Source organism: Phascolarctos cinereus, unplaced genomic scaffold (assembly GCF_003287225.1).
Source record: "Phascolarctos cinereus isolate Bilbo 61053 unplaced genomic scaffold, phaCin_HiC Scaffold_9;HRSCAF=440, whole genome shotgun sequence".
Classification (NCBI taxonomy): Eukaryota; Metazoa; Chordata; class Mammalia; order Diprotodontia; family Phascolarctidae; genus Phascolarctos; species Phascolarctos cinereus.
The window spans coordinates 14,364,876-14,391,451 of record NW_027556402.1 but is presented as its reverse complement, the minus strand read 5'-3'; the positions used below and the strand labels follow the sequence as shown (position 1 = coordinate 14,391,451).

Here is a 26,576-nt window from a genome sequence, read left to right as displayed (position 1 = left end):
TCATCTTCCCTTGGTCTGGCTTCCTCCTCTGCACCAGGGGGAGTGCAGTGACATCTACAGGGACTCCTCTCTGGTCCTTTTTTGGCTTTTAGCTCAGGGCCAGAAGGTTATTTTGCAGTTTCTCTCTGTTCATGACTTAGCACTTGTTCACATGAAACTCATCTTCCACATTTGTGCCCATTCACAGCCTTATGACATTTCCCTGTAACTTACTACCTCTGCCTCGGCATCTCAGTACTGAGAACAATTTACTGCACATCTTGGGCAATCGGCTTCCTGTGTACTTCTTCCAGGCACTCAACAGCTAAACTCTTGGTGCTTTATTAAGGTATATGATACATGGTAATACATGAAATGTTCCAGGAGAGATACCACTGAAGAAAGCTTGCACAAACAGAGCTAAGTGATGATATTGCTGGATGAACTTTCTAAGAGATGTTTAATCATAGTATGTGATTTTAGACGATTGTGAAGGGTATATTAAAGAACAGAAAATTTGAAAGGAAAAAAACTTCACTGATAAGGTTTTAAACATACATTTTTATTTTTTATAGTAAAAATAAAATATTGTATACTGATAGAAACAGTATGTACTACTAGTGGAAAAAATGCAAAAATGTTTCACGAGAGTGAAGAAGCCCATAACTATCTGACTGACAGTATTTAAATCCTTGAAAACAGCCAGAGCTTTATTACAGAATTAGTAGTTGAAGAAAATACTGACATATGCAACAACAAGCTAACAACTGTACAAATGACAGCTCCGTAATGTGTGCATTAAACAAGGAAGCTCTATACTCAGTGCCAATTACTCCGAGGAGCTGCCTCCAATGTCAATATTTAACAATACTTTGATTTTATCATACAAGACCAGCACCAAGGCACCACCGGTGCCTCTCAGAATATTGGAGAAGGCTCCACGGAAGAAGGCCCCTGGGCCTTCATGCCGGTAGATCTTCAAGAAGCAGTCTATGGTCCCATGGTACTGGCGCTCGGCCTCACCACTCTGCAGCAAAACAAAGACCAGTCAGCATTTTCTTGATATAAGTTAAAACCTTTTGTCTCAAGACATTATCTGTGTAGTAATAAGCAAATGCTACAAGAATTATTTGGTTTTCAGTCATGTTAAAAAAAAATACTGATAAGCATTTTTTCTTTCTGAAATATAATTTAACTAAGTTGCTTGCCCACAGGCAATTGTAACTTAAAGAGGAATCAGTAACTTTTCTCTCCTGCTGCCCCAAATCATGCCCTTCTCGTTCAAAGGGTTTCAGGCCCTTGTGACAAATGCCTACATCCAGCCTTGACAGAAGCAAGCAGGGACACAGGAAGTTGGGATCACAACTCCATATGGATTCATCCTGCCAGCTGTTGGGACAGTGGGGCTGGCGGCCTGAAACAGGCATTTCAATACTCTGTGCCTTAACTCCAGGAACCTATAGCATCGAAAGACCCCATCTATTTCTCCCCATTCTGAAGATTTCATAAAAGGAAGCAGGAGCAGCTTGGTGGCTCAGTAGATAGATGGCTGGGCCTGAAGTCAGGAAGACTCATTTTTGTGAGTTCAAATCTGGCCTCAGACGCTTAGTAGCTGTGTGACCCTGGGCAAGTCACTTCACCCTGTTTACCTCGGTTTCCACATCTGTCAAATGAGCTGGAGAAGGAAATAGCCAACCCCTCCAGAATCTTTGCCAAGAAAACCTCCAGGGGAGTCATGGAGAGTCAGAGATGACTCATCGTCAACAACAACAATTTGCTAGGTGCTCTGGACACACATAAGTAAGACCCCTCCTCTACCTTTCCACTCTTTTCTGTGTCATCATTGCCCCAGTCAAAGCTCATCTTCAACCTCTTCCTTCTCTGTCCTCCTTATTCCTCGCCTTCCTCTGTATCTTTCTTATTCACTTACTGCATCTCTCTAGCTCCCAGGTCTCTCCCCTGGCCTACATGAACAGCCTCCTCCTCTTGCCTTCTCTCCAGTATTATCTTCTGAATGCACAAGTCTGACCAGGTTATTCTCTGGTTCAAATGCCCTGAATGGCTCTCCACTGTTTACCGAATACATACAAATTCCTGGGCTTTGTCTTCAGGTCCAGCTTTCCTCCCCAGATGACATTCATGCTCTGCTCATTCCCCCTCCACCTTTTCTACCCTTCTTTTACCTCTGTGAACCTGTACAGGCCCCGTGGCACCCCGCATCCTCCACAGCTGACCTCCATTCCCCTTTTCAGCCTGCTTGAACTGCTCTGAGTCACTTAATCAGTGTGGAATCAGAAAGACCTGAACACAAATCATGTAAATACTGACAATTCTTGCTTTATGTAAATGGACTGGACAGTCCATAGACCTCTATATAAAGTGATTTTTACTTTTACATAATGTGAATTTGCCTGCAGACATAGGGAAGACAGATAGGGAAGACAGAGAGGCAGGAAGGGGGCAGCATACTGATGGAGAGAGGGGGCCAGCACAGAGAGGTGAGAACAAGAGGAGGAACGTGCAGGGGGCAAGACGCATGGTGGCTGGCCTCAGAGACGGTGGAGTGGGGCAAAGGTTTCTTTTCTCAAGCCAAACCCCTCATTCAGCCCTGGGTGCCTTTCACGTGGAGGGACAGAAGGGTGGGTGGAGTGAGGGGAGAAGCACAGTACTGTACTGTAACGTTAACAGAGATTTTTTTTTTTGGAATGTGGATTTCTTTCAGAATTCTTTAGGTAAAGTACAATTTGCATGATGTGAATCTACATAAAGTGAGGATTGTCAGTAATACAAATCCAAATGTAAACCTAGCATTTGCTAGCTGTGTGACCCCTGAACTTCAGTTCCTTCATCTGTAAAATCACCATCATAATAATACCTTTTGAACTTTCGAATAGGCTCATCATGTATGTGAAGTTTGCAAACCACCTCAAGTGCTACATAAACGTCCATTAGTATATTATTAAGTTGAACAGAAAAATGGAAAGAGGAGCAGCTTTGGAGTCAGAGGACCTGGGTTCAAATCTCAGCTCTGCTCCTTGCTATCTGACTTGGACCAGATGATTTCTAAGGGCCCCTCCAGCTCTACACCTAGGTTCTTGCTATCTGTGTACGTATATGTTGCTCCTTAGATTGAAAGCTCCTCCAGGGCAGGGATTTTCGTTGCCTTTATCTTTGATTTCCCTACAGTCAGCCCAGCTTGGTGAAATGAAATTTAATATGCAGTCCCTGACCCTAGAAGCCCTGAGAAGTCCGAGGTCTGGAGACTTTTGCACTGAGCACTGGCCGTGTGCACCACTTCCCTCACTTCACTGTCCTCGGCTCTCCGTTTTATCACCAGCTCAAACCCCCAATGTCACTTGACTTCTCTGCCATCTCCCCGGGTCTGGTACGGGACCAAGCCTGCCGAGCCCGTTGTGTTCCTGATGTTGCTTCCTTCCCATCCCCGCCACCATTATTCCAGGCCCTCATCACCTCCACACCTCATTTCAGCTGCTTGCTCTGCCTCCAAGCACTGCCTGGTCCACCAGACAGAGGACTGCCTGTTTCTATCTCGGTCACTCTGTGACCAGTGCAGTGGACATTTCCATGCAGACTACAACTCCCCACCTTCTCATTTTGGACTTTTTGTTCACCTTCACATCAATGTCCCACAGAAATTCTGCCGAGGCCTTCCTCACATTTCTCGATACAGCAGGGGCACTAATGCAGGATCCCAGCTGTCTCCCTCACTGCATGTCCAGCCCACTATCTTATGATTAGACTTGTCCCGAACACAATCCTTTACTCCGCTTCTCACATGTAAGTCACTGCTGAGAATGCTGCTATGGTCTACTTATGGCTCCCATGTGTCACACCATTTGTAATTTTGCTTCTTCCAATATGGTGCCCTGGTTTTGGCATCAAAGGACCTGGGTTCAGGTCACATCCTGTAACCATGGGTGAGTCACTCAGCCCAAGCCTCAGGTTCCCCATCAATAAAGTGAGGAAAACAATGTCTGTGTTACCCACATCCGAGCAGGTAACTCCGTCTGAGTCAAGTCCCTTGTAAACCGTAGAACATTCTCTAAGGGGGAGTTCACAGCATTTTCACGAGACCAGAGACTGTTTCTGCTCTTTTGATCTCGGATGAATAGCGCTTTCCTGCTCTGACTCCATCGACAGATTACAAATGCCTTCTTGTTTTGTTTCAGTTTTGGACCCAAACTACCAGGACACTGGCCTCAGTCAAGCCTACCTGATTACTGAAGGGTACACAATTTTTAAGAACATCTCATCTGTTTAATCTAAATTCACGACAGCAACAAAAATAAAGTCAAATACCTGCATCATCATACGTCTCCTGACTGTGTCAAAGGGGTAAGACAGTATTCCAGAGCAGCTCGTCACCACTTGAGCAATTAAAAATGACACAAGGAATGGGATGTCCTTTGGATTTGGTAATAAGCCCTAATGAGGAAAGGAGGTTATATTCAGCGATGGTTTAATTTCTGAAATACCCTGAATTGCGAGTCAAAGGACAAATCCTGCAAAATATTAAGGTAAAAAGAAGACCTACTCACCCAACCTTAGAAACCAAGAGGGAAAACAATAGGAGCCTGGAGGCGGGTGACTCGTGCACACATTACTATGGGTTAGTATCACTGGTCCGTAGGAGGTGCTGAGAACCAGCTGGCGACGGCTGGCAGGCAGCAGCAGCTGCCCACCCCTGTCCTTGGTGAGGAGTGGCCGAGTTGGCCTGTAGCTGTAATGGCGCTTGGATCCAGAGCTAGCCGAGTGGTCAGTTTTCAGGCAGCTGCTGCCTTCACTGTCACAAACAGCAAAGCTCCTGAGCTGGCACAAAGGAGGCCTGTGCACACACTGGAGGCCACATCCTGTAACTTCCACAGAACTGAGGGGAAGGGGCTGTTGGGAGGGCACAGTGCCCGCGGTGTGGGCCTGCGAGCAAACCCAGCCTCAGACGCTGACAAGTTGTGGGGCCCTGGGCAAGTCACTTAACCTGTTTGCCTCAGTTTCCTCATCTGCAAAATGGGGATCATAATAGTATTTACCTCCTAAGGTTCTTGGGAGGATAAAAATATTTGTGAAGTGCTTTGCAAACCTTTTTTGTTTGTACACATCATTATCATTGTTAAGAAAGCAAATAATAATTACAACTAATAGTAACTAGGTTCCTGGCTTAGCATGATGCATTAAAAGTCTAAAATAAATAGGTTCAAACCACATAAAAGACAAACCAGCTAATTTTAACTAAGCAAAAAGAGGATACCATGGGCAAATTAAACACAGAGATATAATGGGGGGAAAAAACTTCACTGCAAGCAGTTTCCTCTACATTTGACCTATCCTGATAATTACTGACTTGTCTACAAGCCTCTGGAGACAAAGCTAGGAAAGGCAAACAGAAGAACAAGAACTTATGTATTTTTCTTTTTTTGTTAACCATTTCCAAATTACATTTCACCTGGCTTGGACCTATCTCAGGAGTTTTGTCACCTCTGATTTAGAGCAGCTCGAAAATGTCAGCGAATGCCCCTCATGTTCCTTCTGTTTTGTCTTACTGCAGCCAATATTGTTGGGCTAACTATGCGCACCTGACGAAAGTTCAGGCCAATTCACAAAAATGCAATTACTGAGCAACAAAACGAGAAAATTACCTTAATTGTGTCGTAACATCCAAAATAAGAGGCTCGATACACAATGATGCCCTGCACAGAAACACCAAACCCTCGGTACAAACCAGCGAGACCGTCGGACCTCATGATCTTGACAAGGCAGTCACCTAAACCTCTGAACTGTCGTTCTTCAGGACCTATGACGAAGCACATCGTTTCCTATTAAGCAACACATAATCTATAATGAGAATTAGACAAATGGCTTTTTAAATCTTAACTTATGATGTAGAAGTCTACATCTTGAATTTCAGAACTGCAACTTAAGCAATCTAATGAATAAAGAAAATGAAAGGATTAACGTAAGATTTCTAATAGCACATTTCAATTACTCTTACCTAAAATGTTAATAAGTAATAAAATATGCTCTAAATTAAGGTGCTGTAATCTTAGACAGGAGAAATCAAACATCACCCTTTTCTCTAACAGAGTAAAGTGTTATACAGTACACAGTCAGGAGGCACTGAATGGGAAGTCTATTCTTGACTTCAAGGAAGTCATGCATCTAAGTTCATTCACAAATAAAACAAAAGTTTTAACGGGTTCACAAAACTAGAGCTGGAAGAAACCTCAGTGGCTATCTATTCTAACTTCCTCACTTTGCAGATACAGAAACTGGGAGGTGGGGTGGTGGTGTCAATGAGGTTAAGTGACTTGCCCAAGGTCACCCAAGTAATCAAAGTCAGAAGAGGAACTGAAACCCAGGCCCTCTGACTCCAAGGCCAATTGTATCACAGTGCAATTAAATGGTATTTGAGAGGGCAGCTAGGTGGTGCAGCCTTGGAGTCAGGAAGACCTGAGTTCAAATCCGACCTCATTCACTTGACACTTGATAGCTGTGTGACCCTAGGCAAGTCACTTAACCCCAATTGCCTCACCCCCCCCAAAAAAAATTAAAAAAAAAAGTACTTCAAATTCAGATGAAGCACCAAATACTTCACTCACAGTTAGCAAACTATCTTCCATTAAACTGGAGATGCCTGGCATATAATAATCATTCTACACAAGCATAACCAGCTTTCAGAAGCAGAGAAACACAGCAAGACCTTAAGAAGGGGGTATGTAGTAGGCTACATTTTTATCTCTTGCAAATGCTTTTCTTTTTTTTTTTTGGCTAGACAAATTTGCAAGTCAAATGAAACTAAATCTGAATGAACATTTATGGCTTAACATGCTATAAATTCAGAGTATTTTTAAGATGTCTACAAAATCATTTTTTGATGCTAAAAGTTAAAAATTTTCATAACAGGTATTTTAATTACTAAATGTTAAGTTAACTGGAATATAATTCTAATTCTACCCATAATACATTATGTGACTTTTACATTAAACGTATTTGTGTGTGTGTATGTATATCACATTAAACTCCACCGCATTAATGTTTGAAAATATCACATAAGTAGATTTGGCCTTCACTGACAATTCTGTTCCCTAATAAATAAATGGCTTGCTTTTCCTATGGCTATTGGCCTCACAAGACTGGGTTGCAACACCAAAAGAATATTAAGTCTGGCAAAATGCCACCTTTGTTGATCTTTTTTGGTTTATAGTTAATGGATTTTTTAAGGAAAAAAAAAAGTCAGCAAGTTACATAGTGGTATACTAACAGCTCCCACAAAGGAAATCAGTTAAATAAAAGGTTGGGAACAGAAATGTCAGGAAATATAAGAAATTCTACCTCTACTGCATTTCTTGTACAACTCTCTCTCTCTCTCTCTCTCTCACACACACACACACACACACACACACACACAGAGACTACTGCTATTTTCCAAAATGCCTTACCTTTTCCAATATCCACTCCTAACCGAGTTCTGGCAAAATCTAACGGATAGACTACACACAGGGATGTTGCCCCAGCAGCTCCACCTGAAGCCAGATTAGCCAAAAACCACCTCCAGAACTGAAATATATATGAATGGTAAAAAATTAAAACAAGCATTATGAGAAAACTGCTAAATGTGCACTAATCTGTACTCAGAGTAGATTCATAAACAGCCAAGTTGGACAATTTTACCTTTTCACACAAATAATGATACTAAGGGAGGATGATCACCACAATGATCACAGCATTTCTCGGGAACGCTACCTTTTCTCCTGGGGTCTTCACAACACTCCTGTGACTTGTTTACTGAGTAGAGAGGAAAGTGGTGGTGGAGTTTAGACTTTCCTTATTTCCAGATCCATGCCAATGACACCAGGATCAGAATGAAAATTTCACACGGTGCTTTTACCAGCGTGCAACGCTTTTTCCCCACATATTAACTTCAATTTCACAAAGGTAACGCGCTCGAGGCATGCTCTGAACCCAGCTGCTCCTGACTCCAAGTCCTGCGCTTGATCCACTACACGTATCAGAACCAAGTTCTGGGTCCGAGAAGTGCTCTCCACACACCCAGTACTTTACTATTCCCAAATCCGGACGCCAGCGGATTTTTAGCTCCAGGTGGTTGCCCGGCTTGGGGGACGGACATATGCTGGGTGTGGAGTCAGCCACTGCCCTCCACGTGGCCCCGGACAATGACCTAAGCTGGGGAACCAACCCACCTCTACACCTCGGCCCCCTTCTTCTGTCAAACTGGAGGACGGACTAGAGGAGACCTCTGAGGTTTCTCTTCCGGATCTACATCGGAGATGTCGATGTTTCAAGCTATATGCTTCACAGGCTCACTGCCCCAACTTCAATTTAGGACTTACAATCTCTGCTTTTCACCAGGCAAGTCTGAAAGATGTTACACTTTCACTGTAGTGATTCTCATTAGCTTTAATATTCTGATAGATGACTATGTATAATATATTCAAGTCCTAAAAGAATACCAGGGAGATCTATACTATGAAAGTTTATAAAATATATAAAGCCATGTGTGAACAAAATACGGTTATTTGGTTCTAACATCTTTTGTTTGAAAATTTAAAAATCCAAGGGGCAGCTAGGTGGTGCAGTGGATAAAGCACCAGCCATGGAGTCAGGAGGACCCGAGTTCAAATCTGGCCTCAGACCAAACACTTGACACTTACTAGCTGTGTGACCCTGGGAAAGTCACTTAACCCCAATTGCCCCTCCCCCCCAAAATAAATAAATTAATTAATTAATTAAAAATCTAAAGTCAGGATGGCTTTATACATCAAATTCCTGTGTTATTAACTCAATCAAAGAGGTGTTCCCACATGATAGGGGTGCCACGGTAGAGTATCTTGTCAGTTACAGAAACTGAGATGGAAGAATAGGGAAACTTTTATTCCTCATAAAAATGTTTTTTTTGTTTTTGCTTTTTGGTGAAGCAATCAGCGTTAAGTGACTTGCCCAGGGTCACACAGCTAGTAAGTGTCAAGTAAAAAGAGCTTTTTAAAAAACTTTTTCACATAATATAAAATAAACCTCATTTTTATTTAAAATTTTTAACTGTAAAAGAACGATATTTAGGTTTTTTAATTCCATGAACTGTTAAAGAGTTATGTTAAGAAGCTCTGAAGACTTGAAGTATTAAACATATAAATGCTGGTATAACATTAAGGAAATATAATAAATGTGAGCTATTATATGCAACAGAGATAGGGACAGGAGACTGGACCTGTGATTTCTTGACCTAGAGCAGGGGTGCAGAATCTGTGGCCTCGAGGCCACATGTGGCCTTCTAGGTCCTTGAGTGTAGCCTTTAGACTGAGTCCAAGTCTTCCAGAACAAATCCTTTTATGGAGGGGATTTGTTCTGTGAAGTTTGGATTCAGTCAAAGGCAAGCACTTGGGGACCTGGAGGGCCCCAAGTGGCCTTGAGGTCACAGGTTCCCCATTCCTAGGAGCACATAGAGAGCAGGCAATCCCCTGTGCCAAAGTGGGCCACCACCTGCTCTGTACCATAGAGTGGGGAGAATGCCGATCTGGGAGCAAGGCAGAGCTGAATTCGAATAACCTCTCTTGGTCTCAGTTTCTTCATCTATAAATGCTGACATAGTCTTCAAAGATTTGTGGTGAGGATCAAAAGAGATAAAATATGGACACTGCTTTGCAGACCTTCAGGTGCTCTATGAAAGCTGCAATTATTCTTATTAGAAAGCACTCTGGTTAAGTGACTTGTCCAGGGTCACACAGACAGTATGTTAGAGACTGGACTTGAACCCAGGTCTTCCTGGCTCTAAGGTTGGCTGTCTGTTCACTATACCACACTGGCACATCATGCTTATTAAATGAATAGCACATAAAACGAAAACAATGTAACTGGAGGCAAACCTTGCCTTTTAAGATTCTCTCCTCAGCGAATCTAACAAACAGCTCAAGTAGTTTAAAGAATATTAGGGATATTAAAACAGAATTACCTGTTTATCTTTGTTAACTCCTGACATGAAAATCTGTTTGTATTTGTCCTTAAAAGCGAAGTTCAGAGCTTGTGTTGGAAAATATCGAATAACATTTGCCAAATTACCACGCCAATAACTGAAAAAACCTTTGAAGAGAAATTATTCTAATTATAAATTAGTATTAATAATCCCAAAGTCTTGATAGTGTTGTACGTGGAATAGCTCAAAGGTAATTCTGAGCAACTCTAAAACAAAAATTAAAAATGTATCTATTTTTAAATTATACTGAGAAATCCAAAGCATCTACAAGCTCGTAGTCATCTGAACCAAGGCTTCTTCCACACCCAATACTGAGCCACCATTTGCAGTTCCCGGGGTGTGTGTGTGTGTGTGTGTGTGTGTGTGTGTGTGTGTGTGTGTGTGTGCGCGCGCGCGTGCGTGCGTGTGCGCTCATGCATAAAACCACCAGACCCAATATCCTACAGCATAAGGTGGCTATGGCATAAAAGCACCCCAATATTCTGGAAGTTATCAGAGAAGTGGATGATGAAAGGAAACACTAAGGTAAAGTGAACATGCTGAGAATCACCTTGATCACATATGATAGTTTTTATCTCATTCCCCAACTGCAGGGAGGAGGAAGCGGGAAAGGAAACGCTTCCCTTTCTTAAACAAATTTTTTATGGCTATTGATATTTTTTGTTTTCATATAATTTTCTGTCACCCTCATCTCCCAACATATCCCCCTCCTGTGACCCTCCTCCCAGAGAATCATCCCTCACACTAAGAAAAGAAATCCAGGAAGGCGGACGAGGTCGTGGGCCACGCCAGAGTCCCTGCTGCCCTCTCAGAAGGAAGGGCAGTTCTTTCTCATCTCTCTGCTTTGGGGTCAAGCTGGGGCATTATCGTTGCACAGCATTCAGTTGGGGGTTTTCTTTTTACTGTTGTTTTTTCTGCTTACGTGGCTGCCGTCGTGTGCATGTTGTACTCCCAGTCCTGCTTACTTTGCGGTGCATTAGTACACATAAGTCTCCCCAGACTTCTCTGAACTCTTCATTTCAATCATTACTTACAGAACAGAAACATTTCATGTACCACAATTTATTTAACCGTTCTCTAATCAACGGGCATTTAATTTATTCCCAGCTCTCTGCTACTGCAGAAAGTGCTTCGAGAGCTATCTTGATGCATAAAGGACCTTGCTGTAATGGGATGACCAGGTGAAGCCCTGATCTGCCGGGCTCCCTTGCAACCAGTCATGTGCTGGTACTCCATTTAAAAAACCTGCTTTTAAAATTCTGAACTTAAACATCAAATAGAGGCAGCATTCCCACATATAAAGTAGAACAGAAAAGCAGACATGAAATTGTGAACCTCCACGCAGCCTGCTTTTCTTTGTCGGCATCTCTATTTCTATATCTTCTCTCTCTCCCTCCAACTAACAAACAAAACAAGAGAAGAAAACAGAAAAACAAAATCTCTCTAACAAATATTCTGTCCCCTTGCTGAGATGACACAGCAACTCCTGATTAGTCTCTGTGACTCAGTCAACAGATGAAGGGGAGTGATGCCCAGGAGCGACACTTTGGTCTGAGAAGCCCCTGGGGAGGCAGGTGAGCAGCAGATTCTTGGGCCCTTTCCAGAGTCAGTCAATCAACATTTATTAAGCTTCCTATGTACCAGGCACTTCACTAGGCCCTGGGATTCTTTTTTTTTTTTTCCCCTGGGACTTCAAGGAAACCAGGAGGCAAACAGGTCATCATTCAACTGCCAGTGCAAATGGCCAGGGCTGAGAGAGAGATGTCTTGTTCATGGAACAGCCAGGAAGCCAGTGTCCCTGGATTGCAGAGTACATGGCTCTTAACCATCACACTCTTCTCTGTGCTTCCGATGAGGAAGGATATTCCCACTCCAGCCCGGCTGCAACGAAGGCCACAAGAACACGGCGGCAGAAATACGATTAGGCCTAGCTGAGCTGCGAGGTGCTTTCTTTGGCCCTCCCACTTCCTTCCCTGACCAAAGCGGTGATTCTGAAAAATGGCTATTTCCAGCTACCTGGTAGGTCAAGTTCAAGATCTGAGCGCTGGCCCGAGGAGATGAGAGGGTAAAACAACCTGGAGAAGATGGCTAGCCTTCAGTGAGGGACTAACCAAAGTGCCGGGCGTTAATTCAATAGCCGTATTCTGACACGGAAATGCAGCATTCTCGATTTTAAGCCATGGGAGGAGCTATGGAGATCTGGTACAACTCCTCCATACTGTGGATGAGGAATGAATTGGGCGTTCAAACCCATCATAACCTGGTCTCCACCCCCCCCCCTTCCCGTCTTCTTACACCCTGCTCCTGATCTAGTGACACAGGCCTCCTGGCTGCTCCACAAACAAGACCCTCGCCACCTCTTGGCCTTTCCCAACTCTTCTCAATTCTAGGGCCTGCCCCCTCACTGGTTTGCACACAGCTGTTTTCCCCATTAGACTGGGAGTTCCTCAAGACCAGGGGCTGCCTTGTCTTTCATTGTATTCTCAGGGCTCAGCACAGTGTCTGGCACAAAGCAGGTGCTTAATAAATGTTTACTGCCCGACTGGCCCAAAGTCTCACAGCTTCTAAGTGGCCAAGTAAGCTAAAGCAAAGCTACTGGACTCCCTAGGGCGCTCGTGCTCTTCCTGCTACTCCACCTAAATTTGGGAATTATGAGGACAGAGTGTGAGTCCCAGGCTCAACCGAGAAAGCCTCGGGGAGGCAGATTAACAAGCTGAGTTAGACCCAATTAGGCTGGGTATAACTTTCTAGATGTACTTGTAATTACGTTCCCGGAGAACATAACTTCTGAATATACAGTCTCTTTCTCTTTGTAAATACTCTTACTTAAATAATAGGGCTTGGATATAGTAAAAGAATAAGGTATGTGATGCCAAAATCCGCACCAGCCAAGAAAAAGGGGAAACAACCTGGGTGTGTGTGGGGAATCGGGAGACACAGAAAAAAGTAATTAAGGATACTCCTATAAGGCTCTGTTTTTCTTGCTTTCTTCCTAAGTGGGGGAGAGGGAGCAGGAAAGAGGACTCAAAACTGGAAACAAAATAAAATTGTAGAGCAGAACCTCGAATCCAAATCCCAGCAAATATCTGAAATGTAACTACCCCCGAAAGGCCAATGATAAAGACAACTGAAAAGAAATCCAAGAAGGCTCCTCCATCCAATCTGCAGCTGCACAGTAAGACTGGCAGGGAGAGAGGCAGCAGCACGAGCTCAGGTGAACAGCAGGCCCTCCAGAGGTCACTGCCAGCCTTAAGCTCGGGTAAATACAGAGGTGCTGGAGGAGAGCTCCCACAAATGGCTCACAAGACAGCCGGTGCTCTCAACATGATGGCCACAAGCCAGCTGGAGCCCTCGGAACGGGGGAGATGAAGGCAGATCCCAGCCCCCTAGCACTGCCCAGAGACACAAAGCTGGTCACTCCTCAGAACCCGGGCCAACTCAGTACTTGAGGGGCAGCAGAGGGAGGGAGCATGGTGGCAGAGACCAGAGCTGTAAGAGACGGTGAGAGGAGCTGGAGACTGAAGGAGGGTGCAGGGCCAGCCACCCCCTCCATATGAGAAACAAGAGAAACATGGGAAGACAGTAATGCCACATTAAGTACGAGCCAAGTCTCACAGGAAGAAAAAAAAAAAGGCTTGGTTTCAAGGACTACAAACACTGCTGGTAAAAAGAAATAAAAGAAATTATAAGTAAAATGAAGGGTTCCGGAACAAAAACGGAAAGCAGCTTAGGAAAGAAGGTGGAAAAACTTATCAATGTTGTAAACACCCTGAAAAACAGAACAGATCAAAAAAGAACTTAATGACTGCATGATGCAAGAAATATTTACACAAAATCCAAAAAGTGAAAAACAAAACAAGACACTCCAGAATAAACTCTGTGTGTCTACAAATAAACTGAGAAACAGGCTGAGGAAAGAAAATTCAAGAATCATCAGACTCCCTGAAATATGTGACCAAGCAAAAACTTTGGACACCATAGTTCAAGAAAACAAAAAAGGAAATTGTCTGGATTGATCAGAATCAGAGGGCTAAGTGAGAAGAGGAAGAACTCGCTCATCACCAGCTGAAAACACCCAGGATGTCACAGCTAAGATCCAGAATTTTCTTTTTTTACATGAGATGGCTTTCTGAGAGAGGTAGAAAGAGGGATACTATGGATTATGATGATGATGTGAGAAACAGAAGATATAATAAAAAATTTACGTACCTCCCCCAAATCTAAGTACTAATATTACATGTAATTAGAGATAAATTAGATTAGAGGTCTTTCCAATATCTGAGTTAAACAAGGATGTCTATTTGCACCACTACTGTTTGATATAGTTAAAGATCTTTTAGCTACTACAATAAGAAAACAATTGAATATGCATAGGCAAAGAGGAAACAAAATTATCACTTTTTGCAGCTGATCTGACAGTTTACTTAGAAAATCCTAGAGTCAAACAAAAAAATAGTTGAAAACTTCAATAGAAAAAAAAATCCAAGTAAATAATCACCATGTCTGTATATTGGCAACAAAACTCAGCAGGAAGCGATAGAGATTATTTACGATAACTATAGAATGTATAAATTATATGGGAATCTAAACCACAGGCTCTTTATGCCGCCATTTTAATGAGCCACCTCAGAATGGTGCCTAAAATGCAGAAATAAAATGGGCCGTGAACAGCTAAGATAGATGACAGGAGATGCATCCCAGGGTTGTGCCTTTTACTCAAAGCTCTCAGAGCCAACTGACTTTTGCTTTACATGCGGTTCTAACACTGGCAGTTACTTAAAAGTAAACAAGCAGCTATCAAGCACGTTTAGAGCAACAAGGGAGAGCAGAGACAATGCAGAAAGGGTGGGATATAATATCCTTCTTTTCTTTTTTTTAGGCAATTGGGGTTAAGTGACTTGCCCAGAGTCACACAGCTAGTAAGTGTCAAGTGTTTCATCTGAGGCTGAATTTGAACTCAGGTCCTCCTGACTTCAGGGCCAGTGCACCACCTAGCTGCCCCAGTATAATGTTCTTAGGAATGGCTCCTGAAAAGGTTAACATGTTCCACAAACTACGATTAAGGAGGCATATTACATTTGAGAATGTTTCCATCCAAAATGGTTACGCTAATAATAAAAAGGCTATGTTCAAAGAGACGAGTTTCAAACATCGAGAAAGTTCACTCACTTATTTAGAGTTATCAGATAAATGCAGAATCTCTATCTTAACTGGGAGGGGAAAGCACAACACTGAAAGAAGCTTCGTGACTTGGGTCCAGCCCACATGAACTGCTTCAATGAGCAATCACCAACTAGCTCCTTCTGCTGAAACTGAGGCTGGCAGAACAGGACTGCTCCAAGGCATGCCGGCTCCTCCGCCTCAGGACCTCTTGGGGGACAGAAATTGGAACACTGAGATGGAAGCACAGTGTGTGCAGCCAGCAGCAATGTGGGAAAGCTTCCCTTTCCTCTTCAAAGAGGGACTGAGCCACACACATGCTTCCTGGGGTGAAAAAGTGAGGAGCTCACGGTTTGCCACCTGCCTTGCTTGTGGAATCCTGCAGACTTCTCAAAAAGCCTTAGCATCTGCCCTAACACTCCTTCAGGTCTTGCCACCCACCCAGCAGCAGCCCCCTGACGACCTCCAGGCCCCTACATCCAACGGCTGCTGAACCCTAGGGAAGCTTCAAGCAGTGCCGTGGCACACACCAAGTACTTAATTAAATACTGACTCCTTCATTCATTCAAGGTAGGCCTGGAGGGAGGGTTAGGACATCCTCTGGGGAGGGAGGAATCTTTAACACTGGGCCTAGATATTGTTCCCGTGGGTCTTCTGGAGAAGAGACAGCTATGGGCTGGGAGTTCAGAGTCTGGAACTTGGGTCTGAATTCTGATCTTGCTACTTATGATTGCATGACTTTACACAGTGCCATAAGCTACAAGAGTGCGCTACCTGCTGGTCCAACCGCTTCCTTTGATGGGGGAGGAAAGACTCGAGAGAGAGCAGTGACTTACCTGATCTCTTCTTTCCATGCTATACTATTCTACCTCTACTGTCCTCCTAACCTGGATAAATCGATGCAGAGCAAAATGAGCACAAGTTAAGAGAACAATTTGGGTGAGAAAATACAAACTTTGGAAGACTTCAGAACTCTGATTAGTGAGATGAGAAACAAAAGTCCAAAAGAATAAAAATGAAACACATCACTTCCTGACAGGTGATGAACTTAAAACTTTGAACAAATCATACATTTTTGGACATGGCTAATGAGGGAAATTTTTTTTTTGCTAGACTGTTCAGATATATAGAGAGGGTTTTGTTTTTTCTAATTACTGAATGGTGGCTGGGGGAAAATAATAAACAACCAAAAATACTTTTAAAAATTAAATGCATACAATACACAGAAGACAAAATACATTGAAATATTATTAATACAATACTAAAAGAACAAGTTTACTGACCCCAGATTAAGAACTGTGGCTTTACAGACTATTTAATCTAACCCCTTATTTTACACACAAGGAAAAGAAGGCCCCACAAAATTAAGTAACTCTTCCAAGGCTACACAAGTAGCAGAAGTCTGATCTTCTGATACCAAATCAGGTCGTCTTTTCAATACACCACGCCACATCCTTTTTGTATCTATCTCTGTAAAATGAAGGGGCTGGTCTAGATGGCCTCGAAGAAAAACGAGGACTTGGTCTGGAATCTGAGGACTTGAGTTTGAATCCTTACTTTGTCACTGTGTGACCTTGGGCAAGTCACCACTCCACCCATTCTATCCAGTTCTGGGCCTTCACTTACAAAAAAGAGGGGTTGGGCAATGTGGGTCAGGAGTAGAAAAAGTTTAAAAGTTAAAAGTTTAAGAAGCCCTGGACTAGACGACTTTGAAGATCATTTCCAGCTTTCTATTTGGAAGACCTACATTAGAGACATGTGCCTACCACTTATTACAAACCTCTTTTCTTCTCAAGCTTCCTATGGGATACCCCTGCACCTTCTTAACTGAGAACCTCAAATCTCATACTTATACTGACAAAGTTGAAGCCATTCACCAAGAACTCGATCTTCTCCCCTTTCTATTGCTCTCTCTTTTTAACACTCTCCCCTCTTCATCCAAGTAGCCCTTCTGTTTGCCAAACCCAAGCCCTCAGCCCATACCCTTGATCCCAGCCCCTCCTGTCTTCTGCAGCAGACTGCCTCCCTCAATCACCCCTATCATCTCTGGAATTTTCATTCTCTCCCCATCTATCTGCTGGTTCCTTCAAACACACCGGTCTCCTCCTTCCTCTAAAAACCCTTCCTAGGATCCTATTCTGCCCAAGAGCCATTTTTCTCTATCTTCCTCTTCTCAGGTAAACTCCTTGAAAAAATCCTCTATGATCAGTGTATCTCTACTTCCTCTCTTACTTTTAACGAGCCTTCCATCCTCTTCAGAGTTACCAATTGGACCTTAATGGACGAGTCTAAAGGCCGCTTCCCGGTCCCATCCTTCTCGTCCTCTCTCGGAAGCACCTGATCCAGATCACCATCTTCTCTTCTTTCTGGGACAACGATGGCTCTGACCGATTTTCTTCCTCCTTCTTCATTCATCTCATGCCCGCTTACAATACATCCTCTCTGGGCCCTCTTCTCTTCACACACTCTCTCATCAGATGATTCCTGGTCTCGAGCCTGAGCTCCGGGAGTGAATCGCCAAGCACTCATTGGACATTTTGAACTGTATGGTCCTGGAGTCACCTCGAGCTTAGTATGTCCAAAGCAGAACTCATCATCTCTCCCCGAAAACCGCCTCTCTTCCAAACACCGCTCTCCTCTTAGCCACTTTGGTTCAAAACCTCAGTCAGGCAGTGAGGGAGCAAAGTAAACAGAAAGCAGCACTTTTAGTCTACAACACCTGACTTCAAGTCCTGCCTTGGACTCCCCTCCAAACTGTCCTTCAAAGAGTCACAACTTCCCTTTACTTGACAAACTCAAGACCCCTTATGATTTCTACCACCAAATATAAAGTCTTCTCAGTAGCATTTGTAGGTCTTCACAAACTGTACCCACGTACTCTCGGACCCAACCACACCAGCCACCTTGCTGTTCCTCACACTCAGTAGTCCATCTCCAGCTTACAAGCCTTTGCCCCAAACGGCCCCCAGGCCCACAAGGCTCTCCCTCCTCACTGTGGCCTCTTGGAGACTCGGCTCAAATCACACCCTCTGCCAAAGGCCTTTCTGGGTCCCCTCCCCCTCACATTGCCTTTTCCTTTCCTGCTACCTTTCAAATACAAGTACCTTTTTAATTACCTATTTGTTGTTGGTCAGTCGGGCCTGATTCTTATGCCACCCGTGGCCACGAGATTTTCTTGGCAAAGATCCTGGACTGGCTTGCCATTTCCTTCTCCAGTGTGTTCCCATTTTACAGAGGAGGAACTGAGGCAGATAGGGGTTAAGTGACTTGCCCCGGGTCACAAAGTTAGGGTCTGAGGCTGCATTTAAACTCGGATCTTCCTGACCCCACGCCCGGCACCCTATCCACTGAGCCACCCTGCTGCCCTCTGGAAGTACAGGTCCCTAGGACCCCAACGTTGCTCCCCCTCTTCGGGACCCTCGTTTCCCCTTTTTCAAAATAAAGGGCTTGGGTTAGATAATCCATAAGGTGCCTTCCAGCTATAACGGTACATAGTTACATGCTCCAGTTCTTTCTCCCACATTACCCTCCATTTAACTACTTTGCATATATCTGCATTCATTCACTTTATTGCCGAGAAACCACTAAACTTCATACCCTTTGCTTCAAGGGTCCCAAGACCGGGTGCATCTATCCCCAGGAGGCCAGGGACGGAAAAAGGGGTGTTACTTACACACACACACACACACACACGGATCTTCCCGCGTGTGGCGGTAAAAAAGGAGGAACGAGGTAGAACGCTGCGCAACGTTGTTGCAATAGGAGAAATGACCAATGTGAATATCCAGAGAAACTTATACATGTGCACGCGCCCATGCGGAGAGGCTCAAGCAGAACCCAGGGGAAACCACACGGGAGCGAACAGAAGGGCCCCCCCGCGGCGCCCCTCCCCCACCCTCCCCGCTCCCCGGCCCGTACCCTGCTCCCGCGGGATGCGCAGCAGGCAGTCCACGATGCCCTTGTACTGCGCCTCGGGGCTGATCTGCTTGGATGACGCCTGCACCTGCAGCAGCAGCTTCACGCGCTCGATGGGCGCCACGGCCGTCTTGGACACGGCGGCCGCGACACCGCCCACCAGGAGGTCCGTGCCGAAGGACGCCAGGTCCAGCAGCTTGTCGGGCTCCTGGCCCTTGCGTTGGGCCACCATGGTCGGCGGCGCTCTGGGGCTCGACTGGAGAAAAACGGCCTGAGGATCTCCGCTCGGACTGCGCAGGGGCGGGAAAGAAGAACACGCTGCAGCGGGAGAGGGCTGCGCATGCGCACAACCCGGCCTCGCTGCCCCGCCGCGCATGCGCCTCCAACGGCCCGCCTCTCCTGGCGTCGCGGGAGCCACGTGGCCTGCGTCTCTGCACGTATGCACACACGTGCGCGATCCCGGGGGGCTGGCGCGAGGAGGGCTCGAGCGGGGGCGGATTGCTGTGCGCACGCGCGCGAGGGGAGGGCGGTGCGATGGTGGGGGAGGGGAGGGTAAGATCAAAAGAGCGAAGATGTAGCTCTGTTCCCTTCTTGGACAGTGGGGGAAACTAAGGCCAGCCTGAAGGGCTGCCTAAAGCGCCAGGCCACGCGTGCGAGGCGTGGAGGCAGCCTCCTTCCCCCAGTACTGGGGCTGCGCCAGGGCCAGTGGTAAATATTTAACAACCGCCCCCTCCCCACGCACATGCACTAGCCACGCACGGGCACACACCGGGTATTGCCCTTCTCCAGTCTAAACCACCGCAAAGCGATCGAACCCCATGGGAAACAACGGCCCGTTACTGCAGGCTCGGGCTCGGGTTGGAGGCGCCTCCACCCCAGGGGTGAACCCCCAAGTGTAGGAGGAAACCAAGCCCCCGCGTGCACAGAGCGCCGCCCCCAAAGCCAGCGCCCAGCGGGTCGCCGCGGTCAGCAGGGCTGGCCGGGCTCGGCCTCTGCGCCCCCGGGAGGGGTGGGTGTGCAGAGATGCAGGGAGCACGCAGCATTCCTTCCGAGCTGTGGTCCAGCCACCCTTCCCCTAACTGCGACGGAGCTGATTGCAGGCTGCAGCCTGAGCTCTCCCCGGGACTGCCATGGGAGAGGGGGCGGGGGACCCCTTTGCAGCAGTGAAGCGCTGCACGTGCAGTGGCAGAAATAGCTCTTTGTTGAGCTCCTTCGTTGTTACTGCTGCTGAACTCAATCTGCCCCAGTGCAGACATGGCAGAGCAAAACACCTGGGTTTTACCCTCGGGTACAGGATGGAAAAATAACCCTGAAGGAAGATTAGGGTTCCAACAAGGCTTTTTATAGACAAGGTTATGTCAGCGAGTCGGAAATAATTCTTTCCTGTATTGCAATTTTCTCCAGCATCTTAGGACTTGAAAGTCAAAACAGAAAGATTCCAAATCCCACATTTCCTCCAATGTCATCAAAATTGAACAAATTTAGTTAAGCAGAATCATAATCTCATACATCCCTTAAGGAAACAAATCTAGTTAAACAGACTGTAGGTAAACTAAGTTATATTTAGAGGGTTCACAATGGTCTGATTGAGAGGGGAGATTTACGGGCCTACAGAGTCTGAAATCAAGAGAATTCCTGGTGCAAATGCAATGCAGAACATTCTTTTGCCATTTAGGCAGTAGGGCCCTTTAAGCCATGGCAAGCAAAAGTTGGTGCTTAATCTTGCCCCAGACCTCTTTCCTCCTAAATCTAAACAATAGTGAAATGTACTCTTGCATAGCTCAGCATAGCCCATACCTCCAATGCAAATGGATAAGAAAGCTTGCAATATAATTGCTTTAGATAATTATGTTTATACCAGAGACCAGGACACCTAGTCTGGTTTGTGTGATCTCTGACCTGTAATGATGGGGTGCTCGGGTGCTTGGGCTTGTACTTGTACCCCAGTTTCTCCCTAGTCTCAGAAACCCTGTCTCTGACAACCACTCCTCAGCCCAAGGACACTGTGCCTAGCAGTTATTCATGCATGGGCCTTAGCACGACCCTTATCTCTCCCTGGTACAGCTACACAGAGCTGGGCTGCTCAGGCCCCAGCCCTCAGATCATGTCTCTGGAAGCCTCCCAATTCCTCAGTAAGTTCCTGTGTTGTGAGAAAGCTTTCCCTTGTTGCAGAGCATTCTCTCATCAAGACAGAGGGAGAGGGGTGTCCTTGGCCAGCCCAAGGACTCTTCCTCCTGCCAGACTGTAAAGATCCATCCCCCTCCCTATCTGGTATACTCCCTGTACTTTCCCATCCATAGCTCCCAAAGACACCTGCACCTTTGGATTACCTCATCAGTGTTCCTGGCATTTCTTTCCCATGCTCTTTTCCATATAAACCCTAGCTCGACCCCTGATCGGGGCTGCGTGATTTGGATGTGCATGCCCCTTGCAGCCGCACGCTAATAAAATCCACATCTTAAATTACGTCTGGGTCTCACTTGCTGATTTCTCGGTACAACACAAATAACTAGCTCAAACTCCTTGTCGGCTTTTTCATGTCAAAAAGTCTTCCCTTAATTCTACCATTCTGTGAGTCAGGTTTTAACCAGCTCCACTAACAATTCACTAGTATTCCTATCCTCTCACAACCCCTCCAACGTTGACTATCCCCATCTTTTGTCTTCTTTGCCAACGAGCAAGGTGTAAGATAAAAGCTCAGGGTTGTTTTGATGTGTTTCTCTTATCATTGGAGACTTAGAGCATTCTTTCACGTGGTTGTATATGAGTGCACCTGTAAATGAGGATACTAACTCCCTTGACTTGCTTGAGCCCTCAATTATCCAGGTAATCTCAAAGAGCTGTATGAGGACCGGCAGTATTGACTGAGAAGCATAATTCCTTGACATACCAACAATCCTTTGCTGTAAACCTAGCTGGGTGTGTAGAAAATCAGCAGCTCTGAAGCCAGTTAAGCTCATACCAGCTTTGAAGCAGACACTGAACCTTTTGGTGGTTTATGGACCTTTTAGAGACATCACTATCTTCAGAGACTTTCCTGGCTGCAGGTTCTTATCCTGTTTTTGGAGACATCCCCTTAACAAGCTTTTTTTTTTTGGTGAGGCAGTTGGGGTTAAGTGACTCACCCAGGGTCACAGCTAGTAAGTGTAAAGTGTCTGAGGCTGGATTTGAACTCAGGTCCTCCTGACTCCACAGCCAGAGCTCTATTCCCTGCGCCATCTAGCTGACCCAACAGGTTTTGAACTATGAACTGCTTATCACCAAGGATGCCTTCTGATTTGAGTATCCAGGGCCACTGCCCTGACACCTGGAATTCCTCACTCCCCCTCCCTTGACTCATTCCTTTCTAAGCCCACCTTTCCCCCCCAGATTCCTTACCTTCTTTTGTTTAAAAGGTATATGAACTCTTCTCATTCATTACCTGGCTTCCTATTCGGCACAGGCTGGACAGTACCCATGCATGTTATTTTTTTCTTACCCGCTTAAAAAAATCTTTCTTTAATTTCACAGGTATTATTTTCCTCTAGTTTTCTTCCCTTTTAGGGAAAAGTGGAATTTAAATCTTGAGAACTGGCCTTTGCCTTCTCTGGTCACCTTTCCCTTTGGGGAAGGGATCTAAATTCCCTCAAAAGAGCATTTGCCTCCCCTTACATTTGTTAGTAGTTTGGAATTCTTTTGAGAAGTGTTCGTTCACATCTGTTGACTACTTATCTGTTGGAAAATGGCTTTTGATCTTATGTGAAATAACTATTTCTAACCCCTCTCAGTGTGAGATTTTGTGAGTTTCAGAGGGTGGTTTGCTCACCAGGAAGATGCCAGGCGATGTTGACTTGGGGAGTTGCTCAGACAGTGTGGATTCAAGGTGAATGTGCAGTATCTATTCAGCAGTCCTATGAAATTGTCTTTACCTCCTGAGAGAATACTATATTGTATGGGGAGTATATGTTAATATGTCCTTTGGATTTGTTTCAAGAATTTTTTTTTTTGGTGGTGGAGAAAATAAATAGCTGGCCTCTACCTCATCAGTTCTTAAAGCGTGGTCTAAGTGTGGACACACTTCCAAGGTGTTCTTGGGGTAAAAACTATTTTCATAAAACACGAGGATCTTAATTGCCTATTAAAATATTCCTCCCCTTTCTAATTATGTATCTGTGTTAGAGTGGTTTTCTTGATAGGCTTAATCCAAAACAACATACTGCAACAGATGAGATACAGAAGCAGATATAAGAATCTGTCTTTTGTGCCAGACATTAAAGAGATTTGCAAAAATATGTTAAACAATGCCACTCTTCTTTCTTTTTTTTTTTGTTTGCTCCAGAAAATATAATGTATCTCACAGCAAAAACAAATGACCTGGAAAACAGATTGAGGAGAAAAAAAATTAAGAATCTCTCAACTATCTGGATATTATGACCAAAATAAGAACCTAAACATCTTATTTTGAAAGAAAACTGCTCAGAACTCTTGAAAGCAGCAGACAAAGTGGAAATAGAAAGAATTAATCAGTCACCTTCTGAAAGAAACCACAAAGTGAAAACTCCAGGAACATAATAGCCAAAATCCAGAATTCCCAGGTGAAAGAAAAAATATTGCAAGTAGCCAGAAAGAAAGAATTAGAGTTCTGAGGACTCACAGTCAAGAACACACATGATTTAGCAGCCACCACTAGAAAGGAGCACTGGCCCTGGAGTCAGGAGGACCTGAGTTCAAATGTGCCCTCAGACACTTAACATTAGCTGTGTGACCCTACGCAAGTCACTTAACCCCAACTGCCTCACCAGAAAGAAAGAAAAGAGCAGAGAACTTGGAATTTGGTGTTTCAGAAGGCAAAGGATATTACAGCCAAGCATAATTTGCCCAGCAAAACATGCTACCTACCTCCTCTTGATAGAAAGGTAAAGCACTCCTGAGATGCAGAATGAGACAATTTTTTTTTTTGGCATGACCAATGTGGAATTTTTCTTGTATTCTCAAGTGAGGGCAGGGAATTAGAATGGGAGAGAGAGGAGCTGGAAAACTTTGCTAAGAAATCCCCAAATGGGGTCACAAAGGGTTGGACATAACTGAAAAATGACTCAACAACACGAGAGTACAAGAAGGGGAAAAACCTACAAAGGCGTTGTGCTAATTGCTGGGGAAAAAAGCTCTTTGTAAATGTAAACGTAAAAGTGCTAAATAAAGTTCCATCATTAGTTACTGTCATCATCCTCATCCTCAACCTCATTTTGACCAGGGAGCTTGGAACAGAGTAATTTTTAATAAACAAAAACATTTTACTGTCAAATTATAGACTGTCATCATTGAAAAAGTCCTTGGAAAATAGCAAATGTTTTGGGGGAAATGAGGGATTTCTCCCAAAAAAAGGCAGAACTTTTCCCCTTTTGTCCCCCTCCCCCTCCAAATGCTGTAAAATATCTACTTCCATTTCATTCAATTAAAAACAAATCTCAAAAGGTAAAAACAATTTAAATAGATGAGTGCAAAAATGTGGCATCTCTAAAAACTAAAAATGAAAATGAGAATGGCCATGCCTTGTTGCCTAATTCTAATATTTTCCCCAAATTGCTCTTCTGTAATTCAATTTTAAAGATTTATTAGTACCTCCTCTGTTTGAGATGCTTCTAGAAGCTGTGGGGGACAGGAAGATGACTAAGACAGAACATAACTCACCTCCGGGAGCATTTGGGCTAGTTCGTCCCTGTTCTATTGTTGGTGTGGGAGGTTTGGCTAATAACTGTAATTTAAGAATTGAAATACACTTTAAGCAATAATGTTTTGAAAAGAAATATGCTTTGAAAAGACTAATTTTCTAAAATGGTATCAAGATGAAATCTTTTTCATTTGTGTGTGCTATTTTAGAAAGGATACTGCAGCTGTAATGTGTCCAGGTCTTCAAAACAGGCTGGTTAAAGGAATTGGGGATATTGGACTGAGGAGAAGCTTTCTGCTCCCTATCCCTATCCCTTTGCAAACTAAAATATTCTACTCTTAAGTGCTTTATCTTCCCCTATTAGAATGTAAGTGAACTCTTTGAGGGTAGGGACTGTCTTTGCTTTTTGTATCTCTCAGCACACTGCTCAGCATATAGTAGATGCTTAATAAACACATTTATTTATATATTCGTTCATTCAACATTCCCAACCAATCGATCAGGGTTGTGAGAATAGAGAGGAGGAAAATTCTAGGGGATTCTTGAAGCCAGAGGAGTAACATCAGTGAGAAGCTGCGAGTGAGAGAGCAGTCAGAGGTAATTCTGAGATTCCAAGCTGTAATTCACTTAAACAAGTTCTTATTAAGCACTTAACTTATTAAGCACAAGGTTCAGTGGATTCAAAGATGGCAAGGAAGGATTCTTGTCTTACAATTGCAGCAACAACTGAAGGCACTGGCCATTTGGGGTCTTCCTCTTCACCAGAGTCTCCTTACTAGGTAGGTAGGAAGCCAGAAGCCCCTAATTCTGTTCTTTTTTTTTTTTTCTTCTGTTTCACCTCTGATTCTGGAGGACAGAGGAGCAGGGATCACTGTGGATCTTTACCCCCTCAGCAGACACGGCAGGCAACATTATCCACCTACCCTCAGCATTAACCAAAGAGCTTTGGTTAAGGTCAGGTCTGGTTTGGAATGTGTTAACAAGACAACTCTCTATTAATGAGGCTTCAATAGCCCGAATCTGTTAAGTGTAGGTGTTGGGGCAAAGAGGAGGACGGTTAAGGAGGCACTGAAATCTTGAGAAAGGGGAGAAATGAGCAGCAAGAAAGATCCAGCCTGGGTAATTTGGGTGGATGGAGTGCATCTACAAAGCTTGTCACTTCTTGCCTTTAACAGATAACCCTACAAAATGCAAGGCATACCATTGTTCCTGAATGGAGGATGATGATGGATATTACTCTTGGGCCTACCTTGATACAGAACCATGTAGATTTCCCAACTCCTAGCAAAGAAAGAAAAGGAATATTGCCCTGCCGGCCAGACGAGCAGCCTTCTGTTCAAAGATGTCTGCTGCAAAGGTAAGGATCCAAGGTGCTCCCTGCTCCTCTGTCCTCCAGAATCAGAGTAAAACAGATAAAACAGAATTAAAAGCATCTGGCTTCCTACCTACATAGTAAGGAGACTATGGTCAAGACAAGAGAAGGAGCCCCAGTGGCCAATGCCTTCAGTTGTTGCTGCATCTGTAAGCATTTGTAAGATGACCATTCTTTTCCCCCATCTTTGCATCCACTGAACTTTGTACACAGTAGGTGCCTTAAGTGAATCACAGCTTGGAATCTCAGAATCACCTCTGACTCCGCTCTCATTCTCAGCATCCCACTGACATTAATTCGCTGGCTTCAAGAATTCCCTAGAATTTTCCTCCTCTCTGTTCTCACAACCCTGATCACTTGGCTGGGAATGTTGAACGAACTGCCTTTGTGACCTTGATTATCTCCCTCACTGTAAAACTCAGGGGGCTGGGCTAGATGACCTCGAAGGCCCCTTCTAGCTCTCCATCTCTGATCCTGAGAGATATAAAATGAGGAGG

At 44.5% G+C, this 26,576-nt stretch overlaps 1 protein-coding gene across 1 annotated transcript; it reads right to left on the bottom strand.

The window, feature by feature from the left end:
* Window positions 1-520: 520 nt before the first annotated feature.
* SLC25A31 (solute carrier family 25 member 31) lies at window positions 521-19,448 on the bottom strand. The gene is made up of 6 exons (XM_020988569.2): window positions 19,061-19,448; window positions 9,962-10,089; window positions 7,434-7,551; window positions 5,634-5,788; window positions 4,300-4,425; window positions 521-1,006 (listed from the first exon to the last, which is right to left on the bottom strand). The coding sequence occupies exons 1-6, from the start codon at window positions 19,431-19,433 to the stop codon at window positions 809-811; spliced, it is 1,098 nt and encodes a 365-aa protein (XP_020844228.2). The 5' UTR covers window positions 19,434-19,448; the 3' UTR covers window positions 521-808.
* Between the last annotated feature and the right edge of the window lie 7,128 nt (window positions 19,449-26,576).